Genomic DNA, 15,139 nt, shown 5'->3' with positions numbered 1-15,139 from the left:
CTGACTGTAGTGGGCTTCTTGATATTTACCTTCTAAATTTCTAAGGTTTTCAGGTGGAAGACTATCAGTAGAGCTCTGTGATTGTGGCAGCCTCACCTTGCCCTATGGAGTTGTGCTTTAGAGTAAAAGCTTCCATGTTGTTTTTTAAAATAAACCAAGTCCCTGGTCTAGCAAAGAACCTTGAAAGTATGAGCCAGGAATAAGCCTAAAGAAAGTTCTGTTGGAAAATATCCTGAAACAGCTGTGAATGTGAATTAACCCATTGGGATAAATGGGTTAAGTCAAACCTAAAGGTGATAATCAAAATGTTAATATTTTAACTGTAGTAGATTATACCTTTCTGGCACCCCTTGGGACAAAGGAGGAAGGGTAACGCTCTTGTATCCTTGACCATGGTATTGCTGGGGGTTGTCCTGGAGACTTCCAGCAGTGTTGCCCAGGACATTTGCCTCCTTTCCAGTGTGCATGTGGGGGAAGAGGTAAAGTAGTCAAGATGAAAGTCAGGAGCTTACAAAAGGCAGAGTCCAGGGTTTTGGGAAAGCAAAGGAAGAAAAAGAACCACCCACTCTCCTTTCTGAAGGGTCCTGGGCAACCAAGGGTCTCAAGTGGTATCCCCTAGTCTGCAACCCTACATCCTGGGCCTGTGGAGCTTGAATTCCAACCCTGCTCCATTAGTGTGCCGCCTCCAGCTGAGCTGGGATCCTCCCTTTTAAGGACCGGCCCTTCTCCAGGTTTGACATACCTCACTGGTGTGCTGGATTGGGGCTGACTGCCCAGAGGATGTCTTTAACCCCTTTTTGACTGGGATGGGGATATGCTAGATTTTCCTACCAATGTCCCTAGTCAACAACCCCAAACTGCTCTGCTATTTGCTCAAAGCTCCAATTGCTCTCCTCTTCCCCCCCCTCCAACCCCCCCTCTCTAAATACCAAAACTTATAGCTAACACAATGGCTATGTTGCCTATACAAATCTGTGGCATCCTAAAAACTGAACATAGGGACAGGTTAAAATAAATGCAATGCTGAAATACGAGATGTGATACTATACTATATTTTCATCTACAAGGAAGATTAACTGCCTTTTTAATATTTAAATAAAGCCTCTGCAGAACTTCCAGTTTGCAGTTCGAGTGCGGCAGGTATTGGGTCTGGCTTGCCTTAGAGTATGCAGGGTTTGTCTAAGTATTTTACATGGAGAAGCTTAAAGATGACTTTCAGAGGGGAAAAAGTTTGGATGTGTATGTTTTTGTTTTTTTCTGCTGCAGAAAGATGTCTTTCAAAAAATTGTTCTAGACTTTCAGGTGTTTTCACCTTGAATTGTGGTCTTTTCTGTCCTGGGCCACTGGAGAACGGTAGGCTTGACATCACAGGTAAGGACTGCCTCTTACTCTGTTTGTACAGGGCCTAGCACAATGGGATTCATTATACTTTAACAACAACAACAAACCCCCACTTCTGCACTGAGGTAGAGTTGTGGGGAGGATAGAAACCAAAAAGGAAGAACAAGGCAGAATACATTTTGGGCCCTAATCCATCCAACACACAAGTAGTACCATTGACTCTTAAAATGGGACTACAGTACTCACATGCATAGTTAAGAACATGTATTTGCAGAAGAGGGACCTAGATTTTCAGCCTTTTAGGAAGTTGCTGATATTTTTCTCTAAGTGACAGGTTACCAACAATGAAATGCTGTTACTGTCAGCTCATTGAATATTTTACTAACTTTTTCTCTTTAGCTTAGTTTTTTTGGAATGGTTATGTTTCTAAGGCCTGGAGACCATCTTTGTAAGGTCAGAGTTTCTCCTGAGAATTATAGGATGTTATAGGATAAGCAGCTTAACAAATATTTGAAACCCAAATCATTTCTGGACTCTTAATTTAAATCCCCATCATTTTCTCCAAATCCTGTCATGCTTGCATAACCACGTGTTTCCCTCGCTCTCCTTTTCCCTTTAGAGGAGGTCAGTGTCTATAAATCACAGAGATGGTAGGAGTGTCTAAAGTGACAAAGATTGTGTGATACTGTAACCTGCGCCGGCCCCCGACAGCTGGTTTAGAGATGCTCCCAATTCCATAAGTAGAATGAAGGTTAGCCTAAAAGTTGTTCGTTGCTTGGCATCCCATTGCTATCTGCCAAATTATTAGACCACTTGACTCTTTGTATTAGTTTTCTCTCTGAATAAAGGACAGTGCCATCTCCCTTTTTAATGAGCATTTATTACATTAATCTGTATAACAGGCAAGAATTTTTAATTTTGGCTTACACACAGAGAGTGCAGGATTCCTGTATGACTGAGGGGAAAACCTAAGGAATGTGTCCTAAAAGAGAAAAGGGATTGGTACATAAATAAGGGAATAGTTCAGTCGGTACCCTGCAAAAGAGTGCATTTCACTTTTTCACCTTTGTAAGGTATACTAACTCTTGAAGCCCTTCCACTTCACACAAGAGTTAAATCAGTGCAGTTTCTTGGCTTCTTATTTAAATATCTTTTATCAACAAAATATGCATCAAACATTTTAAGTATGTGGCACTGATCAGTAAACAGCTGTGGGTGAAACGTACTGTACGGGATGTCCCCCTCATCATCTAACAATAAATAATGGCTTTTTTCTTCCCCATGTGCCCTCTTTTGGGCGGCTGATCACTGAAAAAGTAGTAAGATCTTGGTGGGCCAAAGAGATCATTTATATCTCATTCATTTCAATGGAAAAATCTCAATTTAATATTTTTATGGATCTTGCAAAATTGTTTTCACCTTGCTGCCGAGCATAATGTATGTATTTTCTTGTCCTAAAAACAAAATCACTGATTGTAATAAATGTTCTAGTTATAAGGTTAGATGCACAAAATGCTTTTATTGTGTACAAGCAGAAGTTAGATTGTAGTTCTAATATACAGAAGCTAAGTTCATTTACACATACCATAGATCATTGGATGAAATAGAAGAAAAACATTTTAACTTTAAAAATATCAGTATCTATGTTCTGTTCATGTGTCATCTGGAAAATGTGTGCAACACTCCTATGTTATGAAGTTAGGAAACATGGTATACAAGGGCCCTATATGTACTGTACATTACTGTACTCTTTAGGATGTGTATATGTGTGCAATACATGTGTGAAATACACTTACTGAAGTTATAGTAAATGCATTTTACAAAGCAAAGTGAGGTTACTATATTTATGAAGCTGTTCTTAAAATGGGCAGATTAACTGATAAATGTACCAGTGTTTCCTGTGTAAGGATGAAACACTTTCACAAAACTCATTGTTTAAAAATACCTTGTCAAAAATACTACTTATGGCTGATTTCCAGGATACAGTCAGAGCAAATGTAACCTTTTCACCAAAACAAATATCTGGTTTTCTGATATTTTACAGCAACTGTGAATTATATAATGAACAGCTGAGCACACTCAATATGCAAAATTCTTAACTGGACTATTTAGAAGCTGAACCATGTAGTAATTAATTTTCTGACTTTTTACTGTAAGGTCCTTTTTCAGCTACAGCCTAAAGCCTATATAAAAATTGCATTTGAAAATTTTGAACTCACTCATTCTATGATCTAGCTGAAGAATTTTTATAGTTGAAATTTCTTAGAATGCGTCTTTACTAAAACCGTAAGTTTTGTTTTTTTCATTGAAAAAATATATCTGTACATCCTTCTTTAATTACCAAGTACCTAAAGGATATAAATAGTTTTTGTATTTTGTTTTTTGCTTGATATGTGTATTTTACTGCATAAGCATGAGGTGCTAAGAGAAAAGTAAGAGTCAATGACTTTAGTCAGAGATAAGAAAATACAAAGAATATTCTCAGTTGTATGAGAGATCAACTGTGCTTTTGAATTTTACTGCAGATTGGTAGCAACAGCACACACCTTAAAAAATCCAGTAACAATAGAGACTAAGCAGCAAGCTGCTGCATGATTCTAATGACTGGATATTAATTCAGTACTGTACTATATACAGAGCACTATTTTAACCATGCAGTCCTGTGTAACCATGCATTGCATTATGATCGGTAGTCCTTCTTGCTGATGGGCTTATTCCCTAGAATATTATCTATTTCACTTACAATGTGTGATGTCATCTTTGGAAGAACCTAAGGATGAAGAAAAAATGAAGCCCACAAATTAACAGGATTGCTTAATGGTTATTCTTGGTTAAACAGGTTTTCCAAAATTAAACCAATTGTATAAAATAATGTAAGAGCTCTCTGTCTCTGTATGGTAAATAGTTTACATTTATATGGTGCCTGCCTTCCTTCCTTCCCAAATTGTAATGACTGTATACTAGAAGGTCTGCTGTAATTTTCTTCTAAGGATCTCAGGGCATTTTGTAAACTATACACATGTAAAACATCATTGAACAGTGACGGGAGGGAAGTTTGTGGTCAAGGATATCCGAGCAAGCCCCTCATGAAAAATGCTATGAGATATTTAATGTCAGCGCAGACCTCGGTTTTTAAATTCTCCTGTAGAAGACTACTGGAGATTGGAAAATAATATTTGTGGGCTCTAGTGAAGTAGAGTATATTTGTTTCTTTAATTAAAGTGTCAGTAGAACTGCAGAGGAACTGAAAATGTAGTAAACCTTTAAATTCAGGATACTGAACATACTAGATTCAGGGTATGTACAATGCTACCCTGAAACAACTTCAAAGAAAAGTAAGTAAACGCTTTTGATACTAGTAGGATTTATTCGTACACTACTTGCCTGAATGGCTCCAAGATTTTCTATCAGTTGCTCTGGATTGGAAGATCCTAGAAGAACAGAACTCACACCTTCATTTCGCAGGCACCATGCTGGGAATAAAATCACATGACTGTTAGGAACATAGGAATTGTCATACTGCATCTAGATCAGTCTAGTCCAGAATCATTTATCTCAGGACAGTGGTCAATAAATGCTTCAGAGAAGGGTGCAGGAAACCCCTTAGTAGATAACTATAGAATAACCTGTCCATAGAGCCAGTTTCTTCCTAATCCCTGTCAGATAGTGGTTGGTTTGTGTCCTGAAGCATGAAAGTTTATATCCTTATTTTTTTTCTTTTTTTAAAAAGATCCCATCTAATATAACTGAATGTTCTCATTATCCATGTAAATGTCAAATCCTTTAAAAAATGTTAATAAGCACTTGATACATTGTTGTAATGTGTTCCTCAGGCTAACTACGCATTGTGTAAATATTTCCCTTTTTCAGTTTTGAATTTGCTGCCTTTGTTTTATTGAATGTCTCCTTGTTCTCACGTTATGGGAAAGGGTAAATAGGACTGCTCAATTTACCTTTGCTATATTATTCATTATATTGTATAGCTTTATCTTCTTCCTAAGTTATTTCCCCTTTCAACTAAACAGTCCCAAACTATTTAACATATGAAAGTCTTTCCATGCCTCTATTTGTATTAATCCAACCTCCATCTATTTCTGCTATACCCTTTTTGAGATGGATGACCAGAAAAAAAGTGTTCCCAATGAGCATGTACCACTGATTTATATACTATACTGGTAAACCACTGAAAGGGTAATTGCCCAGCATCTTGATTTAGTCAGCATTTACTCATTCCCTGTGATTATAGGTAAGACTTTAATATCTAGTTCCTGTGCATAATACTGAAAGATAAACTATGAAATAGATCTTCCATCAGAATCATCTGACCACTTAAGCTGCTAATAAACTGATGCTGGAGCAGGTTTTTTGGTGCTAGGGGACAGGAGTGGTTACTTAAGTTATTTAAACTGCAGGATCACTTCTCTGACAGCCATCTGTGTGCAACATTTCAGTAATGACTCAAGGCAAGCATAGAGAAGACAGCACACTTAAAAATGATTAATGACCTCTCCTTTTGAAAAAAGGTATCTCTGTTCTCTGTTAGCTGTATTTATAAAGCATGAGTTAAGCAGGTGGTCTGTGGCTATTTCAAAGGTACCAGATTCCTGGGACACTGCAAGAAACAAAGGCACTCATGATTATTTCATAGTAATTGCTAGCTCACTTTATTGCGGTTTTATAAGAAAATGGATATTGTCTTGGCCAGAGGATGATGAGTCAAGAATAGAGAGTAGTAATTTAAACTGGCATTTTACTTTATTCTAAAGCATTTCTTCCTTTTCATATACTCATCATGTTCGGTCAGTGCATGCCTCCTTATAAAGTAGCACTGCATCTTACATCATCAATCGTCATCCATCCCTGGCATCCTGGTCTACAGTTTCTATTATCTAAATGATCACTTGACTTAATCTGTCTTTCTGAGTGATGACTTGATTTAAATCACTTCATTCTGAAGCAGAAAGCTATCCTTGCTGGCTGTCACTTTGAATGTGCCATTTGAAATGCAGCAGGTCCCAGAGATACTGCTGGTTCTCTGGCTATTAAGGCTTTTAAGTTATCCCTCTCTCAGAGACGTAAATGGAATGAGTGAATACTAATGGAGTACCCATGGTTTCATGGCTTTGAGCAAGACAGTTTTCGATGATCTGCCAAAGATCAGCAAAGCACAACATTTGGTATATATGAATTACTGTACTAGTTCTAGAGTGGTTTTTTTTTTCTCAATACTATGATGTGAACCAAATCAAGTATCAAGCAAGAGGGGAGAAAGCAGCAATAAATTATACTTTCAGTATTTCTTACCAACTGCTAGCTGAGGTAGTGTGCATCCAAGACGATCTGCAATTGGGGAAAGGTCTTTCAGCTTTATTTGCTGTTTTCTTCCTTCTTCACTTACAATTTTTTCCTTTAGCCACTGGTAGCACTAGGAATCAAGTATATTGGAAGGTTAAAACTAACAGTGATTACCAAGATGAGGTGGGTGGACCAACTTCTGTTGGTGAAAGAGATAAGCTTTTGAGCTCCGCAGAGATCTTAGGGTTTGTCTACACTGAAACTTCGTTGGCAAAACTTTTGTCATTCAGGGGTGTTAAAAAAACACACACCGCCGCACGACAAAAGTTTTACCGATAAAAAGCGCTGATGCAAACAGTGCTTTGTCGGCAGGAGCGCTCTCCTGCCAACAAAGCTGCTACCGCTCATTGGGGGTGAAAGTTTTTTGTTGGCGGGAGAGCTCTCTCCTGCCGTCAAACAGCAGCTATACTGTGCGCCTTTTAACGGCACACCTGTGTCTCTAAAAGGTGGGTAGTGTAGATAAAGCCTAAGTCATGTCTCTACAACCACACTGCAGACAGTGATTACAAATTCAATTAAAAATTCAGAGTTGTTATGGGCAGCTTTGTTTTTTTGTTTTTGTTTTTTTAAATCTTAGCCCACTCAGGAGGTAGTAACTGAGCTTGAATGATACAAAACTGCTGCTGCATGAAAATGATGATGGGAAAAAATAAGTCATCTTGTAGATTCCACACTGATATTTTGTTTGGTTTATACGACAGATGGGCTAAAACTAAAACCTGGAATATGGACCCTGGAATGTGAAACCACCCCATTCACTTTTAGTTCCTGGTTGGATCCAAACCCAGAATGGTTCTATTTTCCTATTTGGGGAGGATGCAAGCAAAATCTCAGCCCTTCTCATTAGATGTTGGCTCAAGGTGTTAGGATCTTGGAAGAACAGCTGATTTTATGAACGATCACCATTCAATGTTTATAAAAATTAATCAGAACAATTTGAGATTTCAGTTCCCACTAGTCTAACCCTGAACCTTCACCCTCAACCTTGAACTCTAATGTAAACCTAATTTGGATCCACATCTGAACACTGCCAGTTTACAACAGATATCTTTATACTTTGATTTGTGAATTTCATGGAGGAAATAGATTCTTTACAATCAAATACAATATTTAGATAATTCTAAACTTGTTCTATATGCATATCATATGTGTAATAGAGAGCTGAATTCTATTCTTTAAGCAGATTGGTTGAAATCTATTTAATAGGCAAAGAACCTGTAATTAAAAAGGAGTATAATTTAATAGAGGCTATAAGAAATGAGTGAGAATGACCTACTGGTTGAAATCCAAGACTGGGTGACAGGAGAGCTGAATCCTATTGCTAGTTCCTCCATAAATTGTGTGGCTTTGAGCAAGTCAGGTTTTTGTGCTTCACTTTTTTACCTGTGAAACCTAAAGTCTGTTGTCTGTCTACTAAGATTCCAAGGTCTCAGGGGCAAAGATAGTGACTTATTTTGTGTCTCGTACAGCACCAAGCATTTTGTCTGTATGTAATTAATTAGTAATAACAAAACGGGTAATTTTGCAGGATTGTTGCAAGGCATTAATGAATTAATATTTGTAAGCATTTCGAGATCCTTGGAGCTCTTATAGTGCTTCCTATCCATAGGTCTCTTAGTGCTTTGTAGTGGTGGACTAAGCATTATCCTCATTTTATAATGGAGAAACTAAGGCACAGGATCACACAGCAATTCAATGGCAGAGTCAGGAACACAACCCAGGTCTGCTGACTCCACTGGCCCATACACGAGTGTCTATAAAAGAGCGTATGTGTGAAATGCTTTCAGATGCTCATCTTAGTGCTGCTCTATTATTTCTCAGCCTCAAAAAGTTGAGAAGAGCTAATGCAGGGAGACATCCTTCATCCTTTTACATTTATTGCAGAAGGTTGATTTTTACCCATGAGATGATACAAAAGACATTCTTTAGTTAAACATCTTGAGTCTTTTAAAATGATGTTAAAACCCTGATGTCTTAATGCGCTGCCATTTTTCAAACTGTCAGCCACAGTAAGGACAGTACATCACAGATAACAGCAAGTACTAAGTAGGCTTCATAACCAGAGAAAGTGTTGCCTTTTGTTGGGGCTAGAGGTCAATATTTTTACAGTGAAACAAGCCAGAAAAATGAACAGTTCTGGATGCACGTAGATTCTGGCATGTCAGATTGATTCCATTTGTAATGTAACAGAGTACCATTAATCTTCATGGTACAGATCAGGAGGAAAAACCTTACTCTGCTGTTTTCTTACGCACTTAACCCCAGAGCATGTCCAGGGTGCAGAAAGTTACATATCTGCATCTTAATAGATAAAACAAGTTTGTGCAATGTCTGTGTATAATTTGAGATTTGAATTGGTGCTAACGGTAGGACAGCAGCATGACAAAGAATTAAAGACAAGTGTAATGCATTTGATGTTCCTAGCTTTGTTGTGATTGCTCATTGTCCAGGGTGGGTAAGTGAGCTAATACCAACATTCAAACAGTGAACTCTTACTAAACTCCTTTCTAGCCTCCCATTACCTCACTTTTCTTCCCCAACACTCTCAATTTCCTTGTTACAGAGACCCTCACTCTGGCCAGAGAATGCTCCCGTTGGAATCCACGAACCCAGTTTGGAGCATCACCCACAAAGTTATTCCTTCCTCCCCATTTTACAGCTTGGGCAGGGCAGAGCGTGTAATGTTAAAGCGTACAGGAGTATAGTGTAGTGAAGTTAGGTGTTGCATTATGAACAATCTATGGTATTAAACTCTAATAATGAGGCTAACACAATATTTAAATAGATTAAATAACTCACTTTGAGAATTACATATCACCAACCAATGACTGAATTGTATCTGAGTCTAGTATGATGTGATGTTCCATCATTTTAAAATTTTAAAAACTACTTCTTAGTTCTTTAAGGAATTTTGCTACTCTTTAACGATGGGCTTCTAAACGTAGTCTTATCTAGCCTCGGACTTTGAATTTAATTAATAGGGAGCATAGAGAGATGAGGATTTAAAAGTGGGCAAGGAGATATAAAATTAGGATGTTCTGCAAGAAAACTAATGAAGGCAAAAGCTGCACTCCACTTAACTCATGCATAATAAATCAGAACTATGAACCATTTTTATTACCAGTGCAAGGTGCTTTTCAAGATACTATGTCAGCATAACAGTAGCTTAAGATGGACAAAATACCCGTTTGCTATCCTTGCTATATATTTAGAATTTATTTCCAACAACTACTGTTTAAATACAGTTCTGTGGTAGGGGAATATATTCACATTTAAAACATGAATCCTTTACTGCTGTTCCCTTTGTTATAAAAGCCTCCTGATGTACCTTGCAAATGCCCTGACATTTCATATTATGTAATAAATTCCCTATACTCCTACCATATCCAAGCCCCGTCTGTGAGTGCTGCTGACAAAACCTGTATTTATGCAAATGAAAGGTTTTGTATGGCTTGCTGGAGTAATGTAGACTGGTGGGACTGCTGGGAAGCATCTTTACCCCTATTATTTATTTAATCTTCAGATTGCCAAAAGCCCCATCCTGAACAGAGCTGTTACATGGCCAAATTAAGCGTAAGACCTTTGGCACAGAGGGCTGATTGAAATAGTTTTCAACCTTTTTTCATTTGTGAACCCCTAAAAATTTTTGAATGGAGGTGCGGACCCCTTTGGAAATCTTAGTGTGCAAACCTCCAGGGGTCCACAGACCACAGGTTGAAAACCTCTTCTCTAGAGAATACAGTACCCTGTATCTCTTAGGAATTCAAGATTATTTTTTTGTCATCTTAAAAATTCTGCTGGAAGAACTGAATAGCGCTAAACAAACCTGTTTTATGAGTAGTTGCTTTTCAGCTGCTGAGTGACTCGAAACGTTTACTATTTACAGAAGGTGCCTTGTCAGCCACTAGGCTGCAATAAACTTCAAATACATTTCATAAAAGGGTTTTTTTCCAGGCACTGAAAGAAAATAATAGAGAAGTTTCATAAGAATGACTGGGCTGGGGCTCTGAGATGCTCTAAAACAGGGGTAGGCAACTTATGCCACATGTGCTGAAAGCGGCACGCGAGCTAATTTTCAGTGGCACTCACACCGCTCGGGTCCTGGCCACCGGTCCGGGGGACTCTGCATTTTAATTTAATTTTAAATGAAGCTTCTTAAACATTTTAAAAACCTTATTTAATTTACATACAACAATAGTTTAGTTATATATTATAGACTTATAGAAAGAGCCCTTCTAAAAATGTTAAAATGTATTACTGGCACGCGAAACCTTAAATCAGAGTGAATAAATGAAGACTCGGCACACCACTTCTGAAAGGTTGCTGACCCCTGCTCTAAAACATTAGACAAGAGAGGAAGAAAAACCTTGAGGTAAAAGCACAGGACAGAAATCTAGGATCCTGAGGTTTATCTCTGGCATGTCAGACTCCCTGTATGAGCTTGGGCAAGTCACTACCATCTTTCTGCCTCAGCTTCCTCATGCAAAACGGTGATAGTGGGCCAAATCAATCTCTGGTGCAACACTATGGAATTAACTGAAGATAAATCAGGGATATTAGCCAGGATGGGCAGGGATGGATATATCTGACCCAGTTATATTTACTATCTTTAGAGGGAAGGTGGGAGGCTTAATGCCTTGGTCTTTGCTCCCTTGTTCAGTGCACAGCCAGGCGTGTAAGATGTTGCACTCCAGCACAGTGCAAGTAAGAGTTATGCAAGGATATAAGGTTAAGCACAAGGTGTAGCCCTCCACTCTGAACAATAGTAGTAAGGCTGGAGTTTCCTGTGCACTTACTTCATTATGTGCAAGTGTGCATTATTCAAAATGGGGTGTGAGTGGAGAATGTGTAAGTCCGAGATGATAGAGATGAAGCACTGTTCACATCATGCTAATAAAACACTTAGCTATGCATTCCCTTCTTAAGTCCTGCTCTTTTTACTATGCAGAAGGGATTTACGGCTAGATTCACATAGGGATTTAGGAAGTGTGTCACTGAGTGACGTAACACCTAACTTTTAGGCACCTAGAAAATCACAGGAACAGCACTGCTTCACAAAGCCTGAGTAAGGTGCCTAGGCTCCTTATACAATGCATGGGGAGAGAGGCACCTTAGAATGCAATCCACAAAAGCCAGCACCCTGGGTAGGGAGCCACTTAAGCTAGTCAATGGGAGATGATGACTAGCAGATTCTGTGCCAAGCCCCGCCCCTTTTGCTGAGATAGGCGCCTAGCTCTGCTTGGGATTCTCAGCTGTGAACCCTCTCCTGGAGTTAGGCACCTAAGGTGTTTCCTGCAAGAGGAGGAGGCGGGGGAGCTCCTTCATAACTTTTAGTGCAGTGGCTAGGATACTCACGTGGGATGTGGGAGACCCCCAGCTCAAGTCCCCCCTCTGCCTGATGAGGCAAAGGGATTTGAACAGGGATCTGCCACGTCTCAGGCAAGCACCCTAACAACCACTGAACTATGGGATATTCTGATATGGGGCTCCCTCAATCTCTCTTGTTAAAGCTGTATCAGTGTGTATCAATAGTCATTGCAGTAGGGGGACTGGATCCAGGGTCTCCCACCTCACAGCTGAGTGCCTTACCCACAGGCTATAGAGTAATTCTCAGTCTTGCTACTGGCTTCCCTTCCCACTGTTCTATTTCTGGAGTTAGGCAGCCTCCGAACATGCCTACCAGATCAAGCCCTGCCTGTGATTTCAGGAACCAAGCACCTATCTTCCTTGGTTTGTGAACCACACTGGGACTTAGGTGGGAGATAGGTGTGTGGATGCCTAGAGTGAGGCAGCCGTGCGCATGCTCAGAGGCAGAAATGTTGGTGCCTAGGGAACTTTTACTACAAGAATGAAGTCACTAAGTGAGTTTAGGTGCCTACAGGGTGAGGTGGCAGCTGAGTGGGGATTTTGTGAATACCAGTAGCACCTAAATCTGGGTCTTAGGCACCTAACATAACAGATAGGCACCTAAGTCCCTTTGTGAATCTTGCCCCCAGTGGCCAAGCAACAGTGCTCTCATTAATGCAAGATTAGATTCCCTTGCATTCCATCATTTTTATCTTGATTCCTCCCAGCTCCTAAGCCTGCCTCTCCTTAGCACCCTGGCATAGTGGTTATGCTGGGGATGGGGAGGGCTGTGACTGAAGCACACTGCACTCCAGCAATCCCCAGCTGGCATACACTCCCTTGGGAACTATAGTTAGCTAGCATAGGTTCAGAAGGTTTCTAGGCTGTCCTAACCTTTGCCCAGGCCAGCACAGATCGACCTAAGAATCAAGGAGTCATAACTGGTTTCCTGATGCCCCTTCTCACTCCTGCACCAAGCAGATCTCTTGGCAGGAGAGAATCTGAGGCTGTGTCTACAGCGGGCTGCAATGTGGACAACAGGTGCAAAGGGCACCCAAGTGTTGCACTGTAACTGCCCTGTTTGGACGCTGCTGGCGCAAACTAAAAGGAACTTAGTGCATGTTAACAGAGTCCTCATTCAAACAGGACTACGTTAACGCAAACTAGATACTACCCATAGTGAGCACTGTGGTGCAGTGTAGACAAACCAAGCCATTTTGGTTTTTAATATGTTTTGAACGAGACAGCTGCAAAGTACTTTTGGTTACAATGAAATCTTAGAACTATTGGACTGGATAGGACAATACAAAATACTCTGTGGCCTGTGGACCAGGTGTCAGAGCCCCAGGCCAATTCACTTGTGTATTAGTATAGGTCAAAGTGATTGTTAAATGTGTAACTGTATTTGGTGTTTAAACATCGTGAAAACTAGAGGGATGTTACTTGCATTGTTCTCACTTATCTGTATCCTGTTATAATGTAGTAGCAAACATTTACATTGTGTATACCCCTGAAACTAAATAACCCATGAAACAAGAAAGAAGCCTTGTGGAATGCAAATGAAGAACTTTAACAGAAAAGTGCTAATTGTGTGTGATGATCGGAGGTCAAAGATTCAAAATGCATTCCTCAGTCTCTGTCATCAAAGGAAAAGTCCACATGGGTAGTGACACTGTCAGCTTATTTTCTGTGAGAAGAAGCTGTAAGTATGGATTCAAGGAAAGATCCTGGATCTCTGGACTGTTTGGACTCCTACAGGGAAGTGTACCAGATGCAAAGCAGAGATCCCCAGAGACAATCTGGGTACCCTGAAAAGACTTTTGGGAAACTGGCAGTTTATTTCATCACTGCCACCATTTGGAATGACAAACTGTGACTCGTGCATATATTTTACCTGTTTTAACCTCTCAATAACTCTCATTTCCTTTTCTTGGCTAATAAACCTTTAGTTAGTTTATTATAGAATTGGCTACCAGCAGCATGTTTGGTGTAAGATCTAGGTTACCAATTGATTTGGAGTAAGTGACTAGTCTCTTGGGATTGGAACCAACCTAAATGTGATGTGATTTTTGGTGAAAGTAACCATTTTATCACAAAGTCCAGTTTGTCTGGGTGGCAAGAGAAACTGGAGAGTCTAAGGGGACTGTCTGTGACTCCATGGTAAGACTGGTATTGTGATCCAGGAATTCACATTTGTCACTGGCTTGGTGAAATCTAATTATGGAACACACCAGCAGTTTGGGGTTTCTGCCAGTTTTCTGACAGTCTGCCCTGAGATAGGCACTAAGGGTCATGAGCCACTCCAAACAGCCTAGCAGGCTGTATTCCTCCTCTAGCAGAGGGGATGGACTATGCAACCTGGTGGGTCTTTTACATTTCTAATTTCTAGGGGTGTATTCTGAGTCTTCATGCAATGCCTGAGTAACTGGGCTTTGTGCAGAGGAATTATGTGGGTCATGCTGAGGACAAATCCTGCTGTCCTCCAACCTGTAATTATGGCCTGGTGCTCTCCTGCTGCTGGGTAACATTAGTGATAAAACCCTCTGAAATAAAGTTCTCTGTCTTGAATAAACATACATTTGAGAGCACAAACCATTACAATTCCTGCTTCAATTAGACAGCTGCAGAGCATTATTCTACTTCCTTTGGAGTCCTGGACATGGATTATCTGTTATGATCATGTAGGCGTAGCCTGCATAATCAAATTCCTTCAAACAGGAGAGTGATAGGGTAAGGCACAGGCATTGCCAGAATTGGGCTCCCCTATATTTTATATCTTTATGTCCAAGATGGTTTTCTAAGGCTCTGCTCTCAGAGGCTGGAAAACCCTGTTATCAGAATGAAGAAAAATAAAGAAGGCCAAATCAATCCTTAGTTGGTGTAAAGTGGTCTAGCTCTGACTTCAGTACATCTAGGTCAATTCACATCGGCAAGGATCTGGCCCAGAATACCCACATAAAGCTAATCAACAGGATCACAGTGGTGGATTAAACTGTGGCAGTGAAACTGAGAATTTCTTATAACACAGATTTTCACTCCTGCTGGACTATGGTTGCCAGAGAAACTGAGCTGACCTATCAACAGAGCTGGGTATAGG

General features: G+C 39.9%; 1 protein-coding gene across 5 annotated transcripts in view; it reads right to left on the bottom strand.

The window, feature by feature from the left end:
- Positions 1-4,021: 4,021 nt before the first annotated feature.
- The window catches only part of KCNAB1 (potassium voltage-gated channel subfamily A regulatory beta subunit 1), a 246,092-nt gene continuing 234,974 nt past the window's right edge, over positions 4,022-15,139 (bottom strand). For all 5 annotated transcript variants that reach the window (XM_065410541.1, XM_065410545.1, XM_065410542.1 and 2 more), the window contains 3 exons: positions 6,646-6,766; positions 4,726-4,814; positions 4,022-4,111 (listed from right to left, as the gene is read on the bottom strand). In XM_065410541.1, coding sequence (XP_065266613.1) covers positions 4,022-4,111; positions 4,726-4,814; positions 6,646-6,766 — 300 coding nt within the window. The remainder of the gene's footprint in view (positions 4,112-4,725; positions 4,815-6,645; positions 6,767-15,139) is intronic.

The sequence above is a fragment of the Emys orbicularis genome, chromosome 9 (assembly GCF_028017835.1).
Source record: "Emys orbicularis isolate rEmyOrb1 chromosome 9, rEmyOrb1.hap1, whole genome shotgun sequence".
In the NCBI taxonomy this organism is placed as follows: Eukaryota; Metazoa; Chordata; order Testudines; family Emydidae; genus Emys; species Emys orbicularis.
The sequence above is the reverse complement of the archived record's forward strand: the minus strand, read 5'-3'. Positions and strand labels throughout refer to the sequence as shown.